Source organism: Mesoplodon mirus (assembly GCF_964341445.2).
Source record: "Mesoplodon mirus genome assembly, chromosome: 19".
NCBI classification, from domain to species: Eukaryota; Metazoa; Chordata; class Mammalia; order Artiodactyla; family Ziphiidae; genus Mesoplodon; species Mesoplodon mirus.
This window is the reverse complement of record NC_138995.1, coordinates 64,221,103-64,243,491: the sequence shown is the minus strand read 5'-3', so window position 1 is coordinate 64,243,491 and position 22,389 is coordinate 64,221,103. Positions and strand designations below refer to the sequence as shown.

The following is a 22,389-nucleotide window of genomic DNA, read 5'->3' as shown; positions in this document are numbered from 1 at the left end:
AGTAGCAGAGCTGGGATTTGACACCATGAGGAATGGCTCCAGACATGTGTTCCTGGGTGCTACACTAAGGAGGAAACAACTCATAGCAGCTGTGTGGGGCCAACAGCCATGGAGGAAGGTAGACATGAGGTAAGGGGGAAGTGTGAGTGGGAGGATTTAATGGTCGCAGTGGTGGGGGAGAGGATGATTTGCTGATGATTTTGGTCCAAAGAGGACATCTCACAGACATCAACTATCATCTATTCTCACCCCACATTTCATAAAAGAAAGGACTTTCGTTTTTGTTTTTTTGGCTGCATTGGGTCTTTGCTGCTGCGCGCGGGCTTTCTCTAGTTGCAGCGAGTGGGGGCTACTCTTTGTGGTGGTGCCTGGGCTTCTCATTGCAGTGGCTTCTCTTGTGGCAGAGCACAGGCTCTAGGCGCATGGGCTTCAGCAGTTGCAGCACGCGGGCTCAGTAGTTGTGGCTCGCGGGTTCTAGAACACAGGCTCAGTAGTTGCGGTGCACGGGCTTAGTTGCCCCCCAGCATGTGGGATCTTCCCAGATCAGAGACCAAACCCGTGTCCCCCGTATTGGCAGGTGGATTCTTAACCACTGTGCCACCAGGGAAGTCCAAAGAAACGACTTTTACCACCAATCACATTCTCTGCAGATCTAAGACCTTTCTTAAGTGTGAACTTTCTAGTACTAAAAAAAATGTGAGACCTGGAAATGATGATTTCCCACATTTGCTTTTATGGGACCTGTCCCCGGTGTGACCTTTTCAGTGGGGAATGAGGCCGCAGTGTTTTCTAAATGACTTCTCACATTTGCTGCATTTATAAGGCCTTGATCCAGTGTGAATTCTCTGGTATTTAATGAGGCTGAAGTTTTGTCTAAAGAATGTCCCACATTAGCTATACTCTAAAGGCCTTTTGCTGCTGTGAGTTCTCTGGTGCTGGACAAGTTTGTATTTGTACATAAAGGTTTTGCCACATTCCCCACACTCATAAGGCCTTCTCCAGTGTGAACTCTCAAATGGTCACTGAGATAGGAGTTTTGGCTAAAAGATTTCCCATATTCACTGCACTACCAGTAAGGCCTTTCTCCAGTGCAGACTGCCTAGAGCTGAACACATGAGAACTTGCTGCAAAAACCTTCCTGCATTTGCTAGACTCTTAAAGCCTTTTTCCAGTGCAGACTCTCAGATGGTGATCAAGGATGTCTGTGTGTTTTTCAAATCCTGCATTTTAAATTGTTTCAGTACATAAGTGAGCTCTGGATCCTTCCCTGCTATATGATCAGAAATAACAGCTGACTTTAACTCTTAAAATTATATGCTTCTCTCCTGGGTTCATGTTCTCTCAATTTTGATGCATAAGAAGTGTCGAATAAAGAGAGGCTCTGGGGGACTTCCCTAGTAGCACAGTGGTTAAGACTCCACACTCAGGAGTCTTAACCAGGGGGCTAGGGTTGGATCCCTGGTCAGGGTGCTAGATCCCATATGCATGCCACAACTAAGGAGCCCACCTGGTGCAACCAAATAAATAAATTAAATAAATATTTAAAAAGAAAAGAGAGAGGATCTCAGTAGTTCTTGACCATAACATATCATGAATTCACAGTCAGGAATATTAATCCTTTGTATCTAATAAATATTTTATATTCTTTCAGAAAGATTTTTAAAAATGTCTTTGTGGCTGGGAAGCAGTGATGTGATCAGGCGCCCCTCACTCTTAGGACACGAGTGGGGGTAAGGTAGGGTGAGGACCTGCAGGACGCTGTATTTACCTGAGCTGGGCCCCTCCACGCAGCGACCGCCATCGCAGGTGTGGGTCGAGCGGGGTCGTAAGGGGCGGTGGAGAAGCATAGGGACGAGGGCACAGCTGTTATCCACCACCGCTGACTTTCAGATATATCGCTGTGCAGTTGGGAAGGGACAACTTTTCCGCTCGAGCCTTCCCGCTCTCGTCACCTTGGGCCCAACACCGCATTCCTGAAGCCGTGACAGAGCGCACAGACGCAACAGCAGACAAAACAGCCGCTACCTGAGCGACGCTGGAAGTCCCGCCCCAAGCCTGTGGTCCAAACCCACCCCCCACTACCCAGTGTTCATTGGCTTAGCGTCTCTTCCGCTTAGCAGAAGGCATTCTGGGCTGTTCCCACAGATCCACAGACTTCGGCAAGCGGCGCGCCGCATCAGTGACGGGGAACACAGGTTAAACGGCCCCACTAGGGACACTGGGAAGTGGAGCTGCCAACTTCCGGGCGTAGGGGCGGAGCTTAACTCCTTCTTAAAGAGGCCGAAGGCTGATTTCTGGGAATCTTGTCTGCAGATCTCAACACCGAAGTGTTGAGAAAGGAATCACTTCAGCCTTCTTCAAGCTCAACTACTTCTGAAGGCTAAAGATATGATTTCAGCGGCTCTCAAAGTGGTGCATGGACACGGACACATCATTCTACAGAGTCACTCAGACACAACGTGGGTCTGGCCCTCCTACGTTGAAGAGGATAAACATTATCTCCTTGCTCTTCACTTGCCCATAGCCTGAAGCATTGGAGTCAGTCCTTGGACGGGTTCAGTGGGTTGGGTCAGGACGAGAGAGAAAAGACTCCAGGCTGGTTCCATCCCAGACAAAAACATAGAGGTATGCACCAGCCACTGGCCTGGAATAGCAAATAGACTCATCCAAATAGACAAAAGAGAAGGCAGTGAGTAAAGGGGGGAAAGGAGCTCATAATGATCAAGATAGTGCATGTGGCTATGGCCTCAGCAGAAGATCTGGAAGATGTGTTGGACTCGCTGCTTGTGCTTGTGCACGTGCAGGCAAAGGGCGATGGAACCCCTAGTGCAGACCATTCGGCCTAAACACACGAAGTCGGTTGTGAAGACTATTACTACAACTACAAACTTGGTAAGTGTGTCTGGATTCAGCGAGAAACAATATTCATAATTTATTTTCACACTAATTTTTTTAACTTTTATTCTTTTATTTTTATTAATTTATGTTTTGTCTGCGTTGGGTCTTCGTTGCTGAGCACGGGCTTTCCCTAGTTGCTGTGAGTGGGGGCTACTCTTCATTGCGGTGCGCGGGCTTCTCATTGCAGTGGCTTCTCTTGTTGTGGAGCACGGGATCTAGGCGCGCGGGCTTCAGTAGTTGTGGCGCACGGGGTTAGTTGCTCCGCAGAGTGCGGGATCTTCCCGGGCCGGGGCTTGAACCCGTATCCCCTGCATTGGCAGGCGGATTCTTAATCACTGCGCCACCAGGGAAGTACTTCACACTAATATTTTTGCTGTGCTTTGGGCCATTCAGATTGATAGAAACAAAGATATTTACCAAGAGATGCAGGACCCAGCAAGGGAAACAGCAGAAACCAATGTACCTTGGGGATCTCATTCTGAGCTCCACCCACCTAGAGAAATTGGGGCAAAGCTTTATGGTCTGGAAGACACTGAAGAGGGGATTAGTGGTGAGGGAAACCCCTCTGGCCACTCTGTGGAAATAAAAGAGAAGTTTACACCCAGACTCATTCAGGAAATATTTTGGGGGCTTTTTGTTTGTTTGTTTGTTTTGCGGTAAGCGGGCCTCTCAACGCTGCGGCCTCTCCCGTCGCGGAGCACAGGCTCCGGACACGCAGGCCCCGGACGCGCAGGCTCAGCGGCCATGGTCCACGGGCCCAGCCGCTCCGCGGCATGTGGGATCTTCCCGGACCAGGGCACAAACCCGCGTCCCCTGCTTCGGCAGGCGGACTCTCAACTACTGCACCACCAGGGAAGCCCCTGCAAACCACTTTTGACATGTTCCATCAGTCACAGCACCTTCTCCATACACTGCACAAATCTTTTTCTGCATTTCAGTTGTGTTTTTACCTTTCTTGAAATAATAAAGCATAATATGCCAAAAGGTTGCTTTTTTTCTTCCATGTTCAATATTCAAATGGCTACACAAAAATTCACCAATTTTGATAAGTCTTTTTTTAAAATGCATACTGATATGACATCTGTCACATACAATCTAACAACATTGTTTCGAATGAAGTTAAAGACAACTAAGTGCTACTATAGCCATCTTACAGAAAAAAACAAACGAACTTTTTAGCCCACCCATTATTTTCAATATTTTGCTTCTACCACCACTAGCTTAAAAAAAAAATCAAACCAAATGGAAAATGTGTATCCATTGAGAAATAATCCCCCATTCCCCTCTCCATCCAGCCCCTGGAAACCTCTAATCTACTTTCAGTCTGTACAAGCTTGTCTATTCTAGATATTTCTTACAAGTGGAATCATACAATATTTTTCCTTTCATGTCTGGCTTTAATCGTTTGGCATGTTTTGAAGGTTCATCATATTGTGGCATGTATCAGAACTTTATTCCTTTTCATGACTGAATAATATTCCAATGTATGAATGTACCACATTAAAAAATCTATTCATGTGTTAATGGACACTTCAGTTGTTTCCACCTTTTGGCTATCGTGAATAATGTTGCTATGAAAATTGTTGCACACGAATGTGTTTTAGTCTCTGCTTTCAATTCTTTCAGGTTTCCCAAGGAGTGGAATTGCTGAGTCCAGTGGCATTTCTGTATTGTTTTTGAGGAGCTGCTAAACCGGTTTTCATATTATTAAATTGTTTTTCACATTGCAGCATTTTACATTCCCATCAGCAATGTGGGAGTGTTCCAATTTCTCCACAGCCTCATCCATACTTGTTATTTCCCTTTTCCCCCCATAGTCATCCTGGTAGATGTAGACTGGTATCTCACGGTTTTGATTAGAATTTCCCAGGTGTATAATGATGTTGACATTTTACTGAAAAACAGGAGTGTTTTACTCCTGTTTTTATTGATCCTTTATTTTACAGTAATTTACTCCTGTTTTTCATGATCCTTTTCCTCCATTTTCCCCTCTCTTCTGACCTCCCATCAGTGAACAAACATGGACTGATACCTACTTTCTTAACGGGGAAACTCCTTTTCGCCCACCACCTCCTTAAAGCTTTATCTGTTCCATTTTCTGAGGCTCCCTGGCTCTTCTTCCCCCCTGCCCATCCCAGTCGGACTTGCAGCCCACATGTTAAATTCCTTTCCTCATAGTGTCTCTTCTATTCCCCAAATAAGTCAGGGAAAGCCATCTTTCTTTCTGTGAGTAAACTGCACATAGCAAAACTGATTCCAACAGGATGTAGACATATCCTATTAGGAACAGAGGTAGTATATAATATGACTTGAGCCTGTCATTTTGGGATTTTCCTCCCCTCTTATTCAGCTCAAAAAATAATTTCCTTAACTCCAGTAAGTCTCTTTCTAGAAGGGGCTCCTAATCAAATCAGATTTCTTCCAGCCTTTAAATTATTTGGAAGTTTCATGCTGTACTATGTGGATTTCCATGTAGTCAAACCTCAGGGCAGAGGAGGAGGCTTGAATTCCTGTGTGGACCTGACCGAAAATGGTATGTGAGCAATGAAGATGCCTCAGAAATCTGCATGGGGTCACTAAGGTGTCTGGAAGAAAGCTAAACTGTGCCTGTTCAGCGTGAGACTTCACAGGGATGCATAGAGAACTGCGCTAGGGCTGAGAACTGGCCGGAGATTGCACAGGCTGCACAGCGCCGGTGATATTAGAATCCTGACCGACCAGAGTGGGGATACCTCTCTGAACACCTTAGGTGGTCAGCGTAGACCCCAGAAAGGCTTCACCTAGGAGAAACAGGGTGCCCTAATATATATGCTCCTACCCTGGTCAGGCAGCATTGCAGCAGCTTGTGGAGGGGCCAGGAGGGAATGAGAGCAGCAACGATCCCCTAGCTGCCTGCATTTAGGCTTTGACGGTGTCCTACCTCCCCATAGGGGTTTCCTAGTCTAGGAATTCTCTTCAAGTACTTTACAACCCTCTCTTTTAATAACGGGATGAGTTATGCTTCAGCAGAATCGCACATTGAATTGTGTTGCTTTTCCAGGCACCCCGACTCTGGGAAGACGTGCAGGTGGGGGCGGTGGGGGAACCACTGCCAGCCTACCCCATCCACAGCAGGGCCTCCCTCAGAAGGACCCTAGCCCAAGCGCAGGCTGGTCTAGGGTCCTCCCTGTGCTCCACGCTGGGGGGGCGGTCCTGCGACAATCTCTCCCTGCTCTCGTGTTCCAAGGGAACCCCGTTAGTTCTTTTCCTTCAGGAACAGATGCACTTCAAGGCAGCGAAGCCACGTGTGATCTGAGGTCGCATCTTGGAGAGGACAATGAGGTCTAGGCACAGTGGGTGTTGCAGGAGGGACAGGCTGCAACTCCGGACCATACAGTGCCCGCTGGCTGCGAGCTGACAGTGACTCAGGCAGAGAGGAGGGGGGCGCGGAAGCCGGAGGAGACATCCAGGGAGAGTGGGCACCTCCGTGGACGTCTTTAATGGCAGTCCTCTTGGGGTTGAGTCTCCATCCCTGGCCGCAGAGTCTGCGTTCTCCCCTTTTCACCTTAAGGGCCGAATCCCAACTTTCACACGCAGCCGCCAGGGGGCGCCGGCCGGTCCGGGAGAGACGCGGGCTGCGAGCTGCCCTGGGGGCTTTCCCCGGGGGAGAGCAGGGAGCTGCAGGGACGCTCAAAGGGCCTCCAGACCCCGCGGAGGCTCCCGGGTTCACCAGAGTCCTCCTGGGAGGGGTCAACCTGGAGCCCCCTGAAAGTCTCCCCCGGCCCCTCTGGGCTTCAGGCGCGAGGTCTCTACTGCTGGTCCCAGGACGAAGGTCCTCACCTCCCCCTACAGAGGTCAAGCGCACACCCCGGTCGCCAGCGACAAGTCCGCGCTGCTCTCTGGGAGCCGAGTCCCCGCCTGACCCCCTCGAGGCAGAGTCTCAACTTTTCGCCTACAAAACAACTCCCGACCTTTCCAGGCGACCCCCCAGGAGGCGCAGCCAAACCTGCCAACCCTGATCTGGTCAGATCACAAGCCTGTTTTGCGGTCAGGGGTCGGAGAGGGGTGGGAGCGGCTCTCACACCAGAGAGGGAACTCAGGACTTTTCGCAAAGGGTGCTGACTGTATCTTCCCCCAACCCCCGCTGGTGGGGCCATGGGAACTACGCTACCCACAATGCCGGAGGACGGGGGCCAAGACTAGCAGCCAATGAACGCCCGAAAGCAGGGCGTTTTCTCGTTGGGACCAGAGGATGTGGGTGGGACTTCCGGCGCCGCTGTTGTGGCAGTCACTATCGCTGCTCCAGTGTCCAACCGTGATACGAGTCCTTTAGGAGAGCGGAGTCAGGATCGGGTTGACCAGAGAGAGGAGGATTTAGAGGAGAGGTTGTTCCCACTGCACAGCGGCGAGTCTGCAGAGCCGCGGCGGTAGATGACGATTGTACACGAGTTCCGTCTCTGTCGCCCACCACCTAAGACCCCACTCCTCCCAGACTCCGATGGCGGCGGCCGCGCCGAGGGACCCGCCTCAGGTAAACGCTCGTCCTACGGGCCCTGACCGCCCTCACCCCACCAGACACTAAAGCCCCAAGTGCGGGGCACCTGCTCATGTCTATGCAGTATAGATCCCTGTGTCCAGAAGAGTGAGGATCTCATGGGTGGAGCTCCCATATCTAAAAAACTGTGATGAGATGTTGGGAGAGTGTTACAGGCAGAGGGACCGGTTTATGTAAAGTCGTGGAGGGGCGATTGAGCCAGAATCATTCCCACTTGGAATGGCAAGGTGAGGAGTTTTAATCTCAGGACGCTATGGAGGGTTGTGAATAGAAGAGGCACATGGTGTGAGTTAGGCTTTTCAAATTTTCCAGAAGTTGCTCAGAGTAAGAACAGACTGGAAAGGGGATGAAAACACTGAGGCCCAGGGTGGTTGAGTTTTTATCCAAGATCATACAGTTGTAAGAGCACTGAGGACTGAGGCTCAGAGATAATGCAGTCATCCCAGGTCACCTTGCTCCAGGGCTGGACAGGGGTACAGGGAGGCCTGAGCCTACTGAGCCTGCCATGGTTCCATCCCTCTAATGGCCTCCCTCTTCCTATAGACCCCCATGACCACAGAAGTGCTTATAGACTGTACAAAGGTGAGTGGAGGATATTCCAGGCCTTCAATGGTCCTGACCCACCCTTTGTCTCTGGGATTGTGTCCTGGGATTTTTCTAGTCCACACACCTGGAGACCCTGAAGAAACCCCAAGCCCACATTTGGTTGTCTCTGGGAGGCACAATTTGGGACTCCAGGGGAATTACCTGACAAGAGGGCATATGCTCTAATGCCAGGCTCAGAGTTCAGATGGCGTCTCCCTTCCCATATGCTTGTTGTTGGGGTGGGCAGACACAGTGATCTTGATACCATGAGAAGAGAGCAGGTATCTGAGGCCCCAGGGCCTGATATTTCCTCTAAGATGGGGACACTGGAAGGAGGATGAGCAGGGGATGGATGTCTGGGTGAAGGAACTTGGGGTCCTAGGAGAAAAGTTGATCATGGAATGATCTGTCCTCATCCTGGCAGGGCTGTGTGACCTTTGAGGACGTGGCCATTTACTTCTCGCAGGAGGAGTGGGGGCTCCTTGATGAGGCTCAGAGACGCCTGTACCACAAGGTGATGCTGGAGAACTTTTTACTTACAGCCTCAATGGGTAAGGCCCTCACCCAAGGGTCCTGGTCTCTATCTTATCTTCTGTCCCCCAGAGGCAGCTCTGTCCTTTCCACAGACAGACCATGGGCTCTGCTAACTTCCCCACTTTCTTGGCATATGTGTTGTGGATACCAGTGCTGAGCTGTGTGCACTGCCCGCCCCAAGTAGTTCTAAATCCTGTTGCACCAAGCTTGCAGGGAAGGATCTGGGATTTAGGAGTCTTGCAGTCAGCCTAAAACAAAGCATCTCACCTTGTTTGCCCTCACCCTGGCAGAATGAATGTGTCCAGATCCATGATACCTGGTGTCCCAAGTTCTGATTGAGTCGGTAATTTTAATGATATATATAATTAGTATTTAACAATACATATATATGATATATAATTTTTACTGATGTTAGGTATGGGGTCCTGATGGATGGGACCACAATATTATAGTAATCCACTATGAGGCACCTTCAATTTTTCCAGATTTAAGGACAGACATAATTGGGCTTTAGAATGGAAAAGCAGTGAGGATAATCACCCCTTCATTTATTAGATTTTCTATAATAAGTTTTAATCCTTGAAGGCCCTGTTTTAACATACACTGGGCTATATTAACTATTTTAACTGGGTGGCCTGTGAGGCACCATTTTATTAAGCCAATTTGTGTCAAAGACTTATGTTAATTTAAATTTATTATTCAGCATGTTAGAGCAGCTGTGCCCAATATGGGATAGTTTTGGGTAATGGGTGCTATGACATTGGAAAATTTAAGAAAAGCTACAGTTCAAGTGAGACATACCTATTTTTGTCTGTTTTGTATTTAGTTACATTCCTAAGAGTATACAGTTATGGTGTGTAAAAATAGTGTAATCCTGGGACTTCCCTGATGGTCCTGTGGTTAAGACTCTGTTCTTCCACTGCGGGGGGTGTGGGTTTGATCCCTGTTGGGGAATTAAGATCCTGCATGCTGTGTGGCAAAAAAAGTAATGGAATCCTCTTATATAATTTGAGCCCCACTAATAATTACATTTACGAAGTTTGACCATTGGTCCCTTTTAGTAAATGTTAAAAGTTATTTATTTATTTATATTTAAACCATTGTACTGAGGAATGATTGATATTTTAAAAGGTGTACACATTTCCTGGAGACAACTCAATAAGTTTGGGAATAAGTATACATCCTTGAAACCATCACCACCATCAAGACCATAAACATATCCACTGCCTCCCACCCCTTTATTATTATTATCATCATTATTAATTTGTGTGTGTGTGCGTGTGTGTGTGTGTGCGGTAAGAACACTTAGGTTGCTTCCATATCTTAACTATTGTAAATAATGCTGCAGTGAACAGAGGGGTGCATATATCTTTTCAAATTACTGTTTTTGTTTTGTTCAGAGAAGTACCCAGAAGTGGAATTGCTGGATTGTATGGTAGTTCTATTTTTAATTTTTTGAGGAGTCCCCATATTGCTTTCCATAGTGGCTGCAACAATTTACATTCCCACCAATAGTGCACAAGTGTTCCCTTTTCTCCACATCCTCACCAGCACTTGTTATTTTTTGTCTTGGTAACAGCCATTCTGAGAGGTGTGAGGTGATACCTCATGTGGTTTGATTTGCATTTCCTCGATGGGTAGTGATGTTGAACATTGTTTCATGTGCCTGTTGGCCATCTGTATGTCTTCTTTGGAAAAAAGTCCATTCACATCCTCTGCTCATTTTTTAATTGGGTTGTTTGTTTGTTTTTTTTGATATTGAGTTTACTCAATATCAAACTCAATAAATTGAGTTTATTAAGTTTTTAATCCATTTTGAGTTGTTTTTGTGTATGGTGTAAGGTAAGCGTCCAATTTCATTCTTTTGCATGTAGATATCCAGTTTTCCCAGCACCATTTATCGAACAGGCTACTCTTTTCTAGTTTGTATTCTTGGCCCCCTTCGCAAACAGTAGTTGACCATATATGCAAAGGGTTATTTCTGTGCTCTCTATTCTGTTCCGTTGGTCTATGTGTCTGTTTTTATGCCAGTACTATACTATTTTGATTACTGTAGCTTTGTAATATATATAATTTGAAATCAAGAAGTGTGATGGGGCTTCCCTGGTGGCGCAGTGTTTGAGAGCCCATCTGCCGATGCAGGGGACACGGGTTCGTGCCCCGGTCCGGGAAGATCCCACATGCCGCGGAGCGGCTGGGCCTGTGAGCCATGGCTGCTGAGCCTGCGCGTCCGGAGCCTGTACTCCACAATGGGAGAGGCCACAGCAGTGAGAGGCCCACGTACTGCAAAAAACAAAACAAAACAAACAAACAAAAAAAAGTGTGATGCCTCTAGCTTTGTTCTTCTTGCTTAAGGATGTCTTGGCTATTCAGGGTCTTTGGTGGTTCCATATGAATTTTAGGATTTTTTTTTCTACTTTGGTGAAAAATGCCATTGGAATTTTGAAAAAGGTTGCATTGAGTCTGTAGATAGCTTTGGGTAGTATATTTAAGAATATTAATTTTTCCAATCCATGAACAGAGGACCTCTTGCCATTTATTTGTGTCTTTAATATTTTTCATCAGTGTTTTATAGTTTTCAGTGTAAAGATCTTTTCACCTCCATGTTTAAATCTTTTCCTAAGGGTGTTTTTTGTTTTGTTTTTTTATCATCATAAAAGGAATTGGTTCTTAGTTTCTTTTTCTTTTTTTTTTTTTTTTTTGCTGTACGCAAAAAAATTTCTTCCTTTCTGGTTTGGATGCCTCTTATTTCTTTTTCTTGCCCAGTTACTCTGCTTAGGACTTCTAGTACTATGTTGAATAGAGGTGGTGAGAGTGGTCATCTTTGTTATGTTCCTGATCTTTGCAAAAAAGCTTTCAGCTTTTCACCATTGAGTATGATCTTGGCTGTGGGCTTGTCATATATGGCCTTTGTAGTTGTCAATAGGAACCCCAGCATTATGTTGTATATAATAAAAACTTTCTGTATCAAGTTTGTTGAGAGTTTTTATTATGAAAGGATGTTAAATTTTGAGATATGCTTTTTCTATATCTATTGAGATGACTATCTGATTTTTATCCTTCTTTCTATTAATGTGGTATATCACATTTATTGTGTTTGCTGAAATGTCTTTGCATCCCAAAGGTAAATCCCAGTTGAACATGTTGTATAATACTTTTTTTAAAAAATTTATTTATTTATTTATTTATTTTTGGCTGTGTTAGGTCTTTGTTGCAGTGCACGGGCTTCTCATCGTCGTGGCTTCTCTTGTTGCGGAGCATGGGCTCTAGGCGTGCAGGCTTCAGTAGTTGTGGCACATGGGCTCAGTAGTTGTGGCTTGTGGTCTCTAGAGCCCAGGCTCAGTAGTTGTGGCACACGGGCTTAGTTGCTTTGCGGCACGTGGGATCTTCCCGGGCCAGGGCTCAAATCCGTGTCCCTTGCATTGGCAGGCAGATTCTTAACCACTGCGCCACCAGGAAAGCTCTGTATGATACTTTTAATGTGCTGTTGAATTTGGTTTACTGTATTTTGTTGAGGATTTTTGCATCTATGTTCATCAGGGATATTGGCCTTTGATTTTCTTGTGTTGTAGTGTTCTTATCTGACTTTGGTGTAAGGGTGATACTGGCTTTGTAAAATGAGTTTTGATGTGTTCCCTCCTCTTCAGGTTTTTTGAGGATTGGTATTAAATGTTTCATAGAATTTACCAGTGAAACGATCAAACCCTGGGATTTTCTTTTGGGGGAGGTTTATTATTACTGATCCAATATCCTTACTCATTATTGGTCTTCTCTGATTTTCTATTTCTTCAAAATTAAATCTTGGTAGGTTGTATATTTCTAGGAATGTATCCATTTCTTCTAGGTTATCCAATTTGTTGGTATATAATTATTCATAGTAGTGTCTTATGATCCTTGTATTTCTGTGGTATCAATTGTACTGTTTCCTCTTTCATTTATAATTTTATTTATTTGAGTCCTCTCTTTGTTTTTCTTAGTCTAAGAGGTTTGTCAATTTTATCTTTTTCAAAAAATCTTAGTTTTGATCTTTTCTATTGTTTTTCTAGTCTCTATTTTATTTCCACTTTTATCTTTACTGTTTCCCTCCTTCTGCTAACATTGTGCTTAGTTTGTTCTTTTTCTAGTCTTTGAAGTGTGAAGATAGTGTCTTTACGATCTTTCTTTTTTTTCTTAGTGTAGATATGTATCTGCTATAACCTTCACCTTTTAGAACTGCTTTTGCTGGGTCCCATAAGTTTTGGTATTTTGTGTTTCCATTTTCATTTGTATATATATATATATATATATATATATATATATATATATATATATTTTTTTTTTTTTTTTTTTTTTTTTTTTTTAACATCACGCGGGCCTCTCACTGTTGTGGCCTCTCCCCTTGCGGAGCACAGGCTCCGGACGCGCAGGCCCAGCGGCCATGGCTCACGGGCCCAGCCGTTCCGCAGCATGTGGGATCTTCCCGGACCGGGGCACGAACCTGTGTCCCCTGCATCGGCAGGTGGACTCTCAACCACTGAGCCACCAGGGAAGCCCTGATTTCCCTTTTGATTTCATCTTTGACTCGTTGGTTGTTCAAGAGTGTGTTATTTAATTTCCACATATTTGTGAATCTTCCAATTCTCCTCCTGTCATTATTTTCTATGTTTATCTTATTTTGGTCAGAAAAGATACTTGATATGATTTCAGTTTTCTTAAATTGGTTAAGACTTGTTTTGTAGCCTACCATATGATCTATCCTGGAGAATTTTCCCTGCAGTCTTGAGTAGTGTGTATTCTGTATTCGATGAAATGTTCTATATATGTCTGTTAGAACCATTTGGTTTATAGTGTTCAAGTCCACTGTTTCCCTGGCCGTGAAGGGTTTTTGTTTGTTTGTTTGTTTGTTTGGTGGTATGCGGGCCTCTCACTGTTGTGGCCTCTCCCGTTGCGGAGCACAGGCTCCAGACGCGCAGGCTCAGCGGCCATGGCTCACGGGCCCAGCCGCTCTGCAGCATGTGGGATCTTCCCAGACCAGGGCATGAACACGTGTCCCCTGTATCGGCTGGCGGACTCTCAACCACTGTGCCAGCAGGGAAGCCCGTGAAGGTTTTTTAAGATGTCAAAACACCATATTATACAGAAAGTTTAAAAAAATACATGACTAATACTCTCCCACCATAATCAGCATGATTCACAAATATTTCTCTTCTTTCAGTTTGTTTGCATGGAACAGAGAAGAAAGAGACACCTTCTGAGCAAAATGTTTCCCTAGAAGCTTTGTCACAGGTCAGGACTCCAAAGGTAGGTCCAGTCAGCCAGAAGGCTCACCCCTGTGAGAAATGTGTCCCAATCCTGCAAGACATTTTGCACTTGGCTTACCTACCTGGGCAGAAACCATACTTGACTGGGGCATGTGCAAACCTACGGCAGCTTCAGAAGCATTTCAGTGCAAAGAAAAGTGACATGGATAGGGCATCATTTGTAAAGAGTTGCATATTCCATGTGTCAGGGCATCCCTTCACTTGTAGGAAGGTTGGAAAGGACTTCCCAGCCACTTTGGGTCTTCTCCAGCACCAGATCACTCCCACTGGTGAGAAACCCAACAAAATCACCAAGTGTGGGGAGGCCTTTCATGGTAGGAAAAGTCATTACAAGTTGCGTGAATGTGGGAAAGATTCCAGCTACAAACAGAGTCTTATTTACCACCCAAGAGTCTCTACTAGGAAAAGGGTTTATGAGTCTAGGAAATATGGGAAAGCCTTGTGCTGTAAGTACTCACTTGTTCAGCTCCAGAGAGTCCACACTGGAGAAAGGCCTTACGAGTGCAGTGAATGTGGAAAATCTTTTAGGCAAAGAGCCACCCTCATTATACACCAGAGAGTTCACACTGGAGAAAGGCCTTATAAATGTGGCGAGTGTGGAAAATCCTTTAGTCAGTGCTCCAATCTTATTGAACACTGCAGAATTCACAGTGGAGAAAGGCCTTATGAGTGTAAGGAATGCGGAAAAGCCTTTGGGTGCAAATCCAATCTTGTTCGGCACCAGAGAACCCACACTGGAGAAAAGCCTTATGAGTGCAGCGAATGTGGGAAATTCTTTAGACAAAGCTTCACCCTTGTTCAACACCGGAGAATTCACACCACAGCAAGGCCTTCTGTGTGTGTGCAGTGTGGGAAATCCTTTAACCAAAGAGCCACTCTCATTAGACACCAGAGAGTTCACACTAGTGAAAGGCCTTATGAGTGTGGGGCATGTGGGAAAGCCTTTGGATCCAAATCCAAACTCGATCGGCACAACAGAAGTCACACTGGAGAAAGGTCTTATGAGTGTGCTGAATGTGGGAAGTCTTTCAGACAAAGCTACAGCCTCGTTGAACACCAGCGAATTCATAGTAGAACAAGGCCCTTTGAGTGTGGCCAGTGTGGGAAGTCCTTTAGCAGAAGAGCCATCTTCACTAAACACCAGAGAATTCACACTGGAGAAAGGCCTTATAAATGTGGCGAGTGTGGGAAATCCTTTAGTAGAAGCACCAGCCTTATTCAGCACTGCAGTATTCACACTGGGGCAAGGCCTTATGAGTGTGGGCAGTGTGGGAAATCCTTCAGGCAAAAGTCTGTCCTTATTCAACACCAGGTAGTTCACACTGGAGAACGGCCTTATGAATGTGGCGAATGTGGGAAATCCTTTAGCCAGCGCTCCAGCCTCAATCTCCACCGAAAATTTCACACCAGGGAGAGGCCCCATGAATGCAGGAAGTATGGGAAATCCTTTACTCCAAACAGCTAATATTGTTTAGTACCAGGAAGTCCACACTTTGAGAAAGGCCTTAGACCTCAAGGAATTGCTGTCTCCTCATTCATTATAATAGCACTAGACACCTTCTGTGAGGGAGCCGTGTGCCTGAAATTGAACCTCATACTTGCAAACATCCAGAGGGGCGAAATTCCCAATGAGTTCCAGGGACCTGTAAAGCTTACAGGAGCTACATTCCATGTTCTAAGCTCCCCAGGGCCCTTGTCAGAGTTACATCTCTGCCATTTTCTCTGGTAGAATCCACCTCACCTCTCCTGCCTTGCACAGTATTTCATTGGTCACCCTGATGTGCTAACACAAGGCAGATGTCTGTGCTCTCTCCTATTCCCTGGAGGAAATCTTGAGTAGTCTGTGCCCTTACATTTTCCTATTTCCAATTGATTAAGTATGAATCTGACCCTTCATCAAAATTGTTGGTTTCACATGACATTTGTGGTTGATTTTCCTGCCTCAAAGTCACCAACTGGTAATTGCCTTCTGCCACGCCCCCCCACCATTGCTCTGGTTTGTGCAGCAATAAAAGTCTTATTGTTTAATCTACCTTTAATCTCAGGGGTTGTATTCACTGAGGGGGGTGGGTGGAAAACAGAATTGGCCTGTTTGTATGAAGGGATGGGCCCTCAGCCTCTTGTGCCTCAGCAGAGACAGTATAATGACAGGAGAATAGTTTTCATTCCAGTTTTAGCCTAATTTGCATTGCTCCCCAAGACCTCCTAGGAACTAAAATAATGCTTTGTGGTACTAATTTGAGACCTGGAAGCCTACCTATTGTATGACCACAGGTTACCCTGATGAGGGGTCACTTATTTTGGCAAGCTCCAGGGCCTTTGGGACTGCCATGACTTTGTCTCATATTCCCAGAGGGTGTCCTATAATGCCCAGCACTGTTGAGGGGAAGCTTTTCACCAGGTTCTACAAAGGAACCAAGTGTCCTGATGTTCATAATTCTGTGGACTGGTATCCCTCTTCACACTACAGGAGCCGGGTTTCAACCATACTTGGTAGTGAAATCCTGGGTGGGATTAATAGTCAGTGAAAGAGCATGCAGCAAATTAAATGGAGTGTGCCTCTTCTAATGTGCATCCATAAATCTTCCAGTGACTATGGCTGTGAGGAATCACAGACCCTCCAAAGGCTGTGTACCTCCTATAGCTGAATTCATTGTCAGCAAATAATCTAAAGGCTTTGTGAATTCTCATTGTCTTTCTGGGCTGGTCAACTCAAGTCCGTTGCTGTAAAGGCAGGGAGATGAGAACAGAGAATGGAGATCCTGTTGTCCAGGGATGTGTCTTTTGTGGTCCAGCCAGCGGTCCTGTTGTCCCAGACTGCAGCGGCCTCCATTGCTTACCCGTGTTTCCAGCACTGATTCAGGGCTGCCCTTCCCCAGGAATGGGAAAAAATAGAACGGAGTCAATACCGAGTTGTTAAACCTAGTTTCCAGAAAGAGGGGGAGGTCCAGATTTTTTTATTTTGAACCATTTGTTTTAGAAACTTTATTGAGGCATAATTGACATGCAGTAACCTATACATATTTAAGGTGTATAGTTTGAAAATTTTTGCCATATGTATAAACCCATAAAACCATCAGAATCACGATAATGAACATAACCATGATTCACCTCGTGCCCCTTTACAATCTCTCGTTGCCCTTCCCAAGCCTACGGGAGTCCAGTGATTTACTGCCTTCAACAATAAATTAGTTTGCATTGTCTAGAATTTTACTTGAATTGAAGTATAAAACTGTTTGCTCTTTTTTTTTGATATTTTTCGTACTGCCTAATTATTTTGAAATTCATCAATGTTGCTTGTATGAATAGTTCATTTTTTTACTGTTGAGTAGTATTCTTGTCTATGGATATGCTACTATGTGTTTATCCATTCATCTGCTAATGGGCAGTTGGGTTGTTTCCAGTTTGGTGTTGTTAGAAATAAAGCTGCAATGGACATAGGCATACAGTTCCTTATATGAATATGTGTTTTAATTCTCTTGTGCCACTACTTCAGAGTATGTGAATGTTTCAATATTTAACAAACGGCCAAATTGTGATCTAAACTGGTTGGACCCTTCTGTGTTCCCACCAACAGTATATGAGAGCTCCTATTCCTCCACATCCTGCCAATACTCGGTATTGTCAGTCTGTTTAATTTTAGCTGTTTTAACAGGGGTGTAATAGCATCTCACTGTGATTTTAATTGCAGTTCTCTGATGTTTCATGATGTCCAGCATTTTTTTCCTGTTTATTTGCCACTTGTATATCTTCTTTAATGACTGTTACTACCAGTTGCTTATTTTGAAATGGATGTTGGCTGATGTTTCCTTTTCCATTAACAAATAAAACACATATGTCTAACAAAGACAGGTGTTGGAACTTCACTCATTCCTCAGCAATGATGTGTCATCTTTACTAAAAGGAAGTATTATTGTTGAATACTATCAGAATATTTTCTCAATTGTTTGTTGCTATTCTGGGAGTGTAACACTCCCAGAGGCTATATACTTTCAAGCGTTGTCTACCTTCCTAACATATTCTCCATCACTTTCGTAAGCCTAGCCATTCAAATAAACAAGGCCCATTTTGTAGAGTTTGTCAGTTTCTCTGGTGCATCTATGCACATCCTGGCCAATTTCAAGTTGCCAAAAGGATGGCACTAAACATGGATTTGGGAAGACCGTGCAGTAGCTCAGTATTATAATGTATTTCCACCATGCTGATGGAGTGGTCACAAATAACCTCAGGAATATATATGAGTAAAACATAGTAAAATAATTTGGAAATGACAACTCTTTTTTTTAAATTAATTAATTAATTAGTTTTATTTATTTATTTTTGGCTGTATTGGGTCTTCGTTGCTGCATGCAGGCTTTCTCTAGTTGTGGCGAGCGAGGGCTACTCTTTGTTGCGGTGTGCAGGCTTCTCATTGCAGTGGCTTCTCTTATTGCAGAGCACAGGCTCTAAGTGCTTGGGCTTCAGTAGTTGTGGCATGTGAGCTTCAGTAGTTGTGACTCGCAGGGTCTACAGCGCAGGCACAGTAGTTGTGGCGCATGGACTTAGTTGCTCCACGGCATGTGGGATCTTCCCAGACAAGGGCTCGAACCCGTGTCCCCTGCATTGTCAGGCGGATTCTTAACCACTTCACCACCAGGGAAGCCCCAACCCCATCACTGTTGATCAACTCATGGCCATTCTTGTTTCACCTGTCCTCACACATATAACTGGGTTGTGTTACTTATAATCCCAACATCTTGTCATTCAATGCCTAATCTCCTCAGAATGTACTTCCAAAATGTAAGGACTCTTTCATAATCCTAATAACTTTCAGACAAAATTTTGAGGTGTTAAAAATATTTTTTCGGGACTTCCTGGTGGTGCAGTGGTTAAGAATTCGCCTGCTAATGCAGGGGACACGGGTTCTATCCCTAGTCTGGGAAGATTCCACATGCGACAGAGCAACTAAGCCCATGCACCACAACTACTGAGCCTGCGCTCTAGAGCCTGCGAGCCACAACTACTGAGCCCGTGTGCCACAACTACTGAAGCCCACGTGCCTAGAGCCCATGCTCAGCAACAAGAGACGCCACCGTAATGAGAGGCCCGTGCTGTCTGCAACTAGAGAAAGCCAGCACACAGCAACGAAGACCCAATGCAGCCAAAAATAAATAAATTTAAAAATATATATATATTTCCAGTGTTCAGTTTCTTTTTCAGTTTTCAAAAAAATATGTTTGTTCTTTAAGGCAGTCAGGTCCAAAATGGATCTATATGACTTTTAGTAGATGTATCTGGGAAGTCTCAATTCACTCATAGATATCACTTCATTTTTTAAAATTCTTGGGCCATTGATTTGTTGAAGTTGCTCAGTCGTTTGCCCATCAGAATTTGCCATGTTCTGGATTTGGTGTGTGTGTGTGTGTGTGTGTGTGTGTGTGTGTGTGTGTGTGAGTGTTCTCTGCCCTGGGCTGTGCTGTGCACGGTCCTTCCAGCGCCCCAAGTCCGCGCTGGAAAATCACCTGCTGGGGGCTCCCAGTCAGTCAGCCTAGCGCCCTGGAGGAATGAACCTCTCTCACCTCCCCAGCTCGGACTTGCGCTCCCCCAAGAAGCTCACCCCACCCGGTTCCCCGGAGCTGACGATCTTGTCCACAAAACGTGCCCCCTCCACGCGTCTCCGGAGCTCTAGCTCAGAACTAGGCTAACGATCTGGTCAGATATCCTTGCATGCAGCTTCCGAAAATTCTGCCGGAATTTGACAGTAACACTAATATCCTCACATAGGCCGAGAAAAATAATAATAAATGCGCCGTTTCCATTTAAAAAGTTTAACAAAACAAAACCCAGCATGGAAGTCGATTATCCTATTCTCTTATTTTAGACACCCCCCGACTTTCTCCTTCCAAACGCAGTGACAATCCTAGTATTGCTCGGGCCCGGGGGCTTGGGGCGACGGGGTGAGGGTCTGCTTCCACCGTTCGCACTGAATTAGGACTAACATCGGAAATGGGGGTCGGGGCGCATTCCTTCCGGGACCGCGGCTTACCCCCTTGCAGTCATGGACCTGTTTCTTCTATACATGAGACCCAGAATTGTTCTGGCTCTCTCCCTACACTGGCAAAAAGGCGCCCCCACCCCACCCGGGGCACAAGGGTACGCCTTGAACAAGTGCGAGTGTCCCGGGCGCTCTGCGCGGCCCCGTCTGCCCCGCCCTGCATCTCCTGGCGGGCTGTACCCGGGAGCGGCTCCCGCCTGCTCCTCCCCCAAATTAGGTAATGCCCAAAGGAGGTCTACGTCAGCAGGCTTCACGGACGTTCCTTGCCTTCTTGGGGGAGGTCATCCCCGAAGTCTCTCAATTTGAGGGCTGCACGAGACCCTAGCACCCCATTACTTAAACGCTCCTATGATAGAGGAACACAGGCAGACGGGTGGCAGGGGCTGCGAGAGAAGCGAGGGCGGCAAAGAGGGCGCAGATGTCTCCAGGCCCGCACGCCACCCCTCCGGCGCCGCGATGGTTTACCCCCGTGACGTAAGGGCTCGTTCATAAATACTGTTATAAAGCGTGGAGGCGGTGCCGGGTGCTTCCTGCCTCTGGGCTGCTAGCTCCTCAGGCGGGCACCCAGCCGCCGGCCTGATGGGCAGGGACCGCGCCCCGTCCCGGCCCCGCTCCAGCCCCACCCTACCACCACCCTGAATTCTTCCCGCTTCAACGCATGCCACGCTTCAACGCCCGCTACCGCGTGGCGTGCTACCGCGTGGTGTCCTCCCGCTGCTACATCGCTTTCCGGGCCGCGGACAGTTCCTCCCGCTGTCACTCCCTGGCCGAGTCCTCCGGCACTGGCTCTCCCGACCATGCGCAGGAAGGCTGGGCTCGCGAGACTCGCGGTTCGGCGTCCCCCCTTCGCCGGGGAGGGAGGCTGCCCCGGCCGGGGCATCCCGGTCCCGGGAGCCCTGGACTTGCTGGAAGCGCACGCACGCTTGTCCGGGTAAGAATGGTCCCTTCTCCGCGCAGTCTCTTTCGGAGCGCTCCGGCCCGCGCGCTGTGGCTTGTGTCCGGCGGGAGCCGAGCAAACGCGTGCCAAGCAGAGACTCGCCCACAGGAGCCCGGCTCCCCGGGGAGGCGGCAGAAAGTGGGCGCCCTCCCTCCGCTGGCAGCCTGGAGCAGGCAGGAGGGGCGGGGAGGAGGGGAAGCGGGCGGGTGTGTAAGGCGGTTCACCGATAAAAAGCGAGTTCACTCGGGAGACTCTGGAGGGGCTCCTGCGTCAGTACAGAAGTCGGGTACATTTATAAGAACCCCCTTTCGAGCCGGTGATGCCGAGGGAATAATGGGAACGCAGTCGCAGGATGGAGGAGAAAGGCAGTGCGCGGCAGAATTCTTGGGAGGAAAGGGGGAGACCTTCCATCCAGGATGAGGGGCATATAAAGAGAAATGAGCAGTCCAGGACAGTTTCTCCTCCCTCTCACCCCACCTGTATCCAGAACCTGCTTGGTCCCCTCAGCTTTCCCCTTCTGTTTCCTTCTAGGACTTGTGCACAGACCTGGCCGGCTCCAGTGCCAACCTCATCCCAAGGGTGACTGCCATCCGGACCAGCCCAGACCTGCAGTGGCTGGTACGGCCCACTGAGGTGTTTTTGGCGGCCCCATCACACAAGATTCCCCCACCCATACGGAGTTCTTCTGGCCTGGATGGGGGTTATCCCGTGAAGACCATGGCAGGAGGGAGAGCTCAGGAAGGGCAAGGTGGAACAGGTGAGGAGTCGGTGGGCACCTTCTCTCTGGAGGGAGGGCTGAGGGGGCAGCACTGGAGGAGATGGGGAGCACGGGGATAAAATGAGGCCACTGATGGAATTCACTACACATCCTGAACTGGCAACCCTGGCTCAAAGCCCTTTCCATCCCAAGTGAGACTCTGATAGTTCCACCCCAAGAAATAGCCTAATAGTTTATTCTTTAGTAGGTTCCTATCTCATGCTTGTAGACTGGGCTCTCCTTTCACTTGCTGAGGATCTTGTGAAAAAGAAAACTTTTCGTATCTATTTTAATACTTTTGTTCGGTATGTGTATTTTCTTTTTTTTTTTTTTTTGCTGTATGTGGGCCTCTCGCTGTTGTGGCCTCTCCCATTGCAGAGCACAGGCTCCAGACGCGCAGGCCCAGCGGCCATGGCTCACAGGCCCAGCCGCTCCGCGGCACGTGGGATCCTCCCGGGCCGGGGCATGAACCCGTGTCCCCTGCCTCAGCAGGCGGACTCTCAACCACTGCGCCACCAGGGAAGCCCGGTATGTGTATTTTCTTAAACAATGTCTTTTTATGGTGATATAGTTGATTTACAATGGGTTAGTTTCTGGTGTACTGAATCGCTTTGTAGTACATCTATCAAAATATGAAAAAATATGTAAAATATATATATACATTTTACAGAATTATATACGTAAAACATATTCTCTTTCAGATTCTTTTCCATTGCAAGTTATTACAGGATACTGAATATGGTTCCCTATGCTATACAGTAAATCCTATTGTTTATCTATTTATATATAGTGGTGTGTATCTGTTAACCC

The 22,389-nt window shown here is 46.7% G+C and overlaps 2 protein-coding genes across 2 annotated transcripts in view; both read left to right on the top strand.

Moving 5' to 3' along the window:
* LOC309794612 (uncharacterized protein) overlaps nt 1–22,389 on the top strand; it is a 312,987-nt gene that overhangs the window by 199,997 nt on the left and 90,601 nt on the right. The window lies entirely within an intron of this gene.
* LOC309795499 (zinc finger protein 211-like) lies at nt 7,160–21,743 on the top strand (the record flags this gene model as incomplete). The annotated part of the gene is made up of 5 exons (XM_082607861.1): nt 7,160–7,408; nt 8,442–8,568; nt 13,746–13,831; nt 21,354–21,579; nt 21,733–21,743. Exons 1-5 carry the CDS (start codon nt 7,376–7,378, stop codon nt 21,741–21,743), a joined length of 483 nt encoding a protein of 160 aa, XP_082463987.1. The 5' UTR covers nt 7,160–7,375.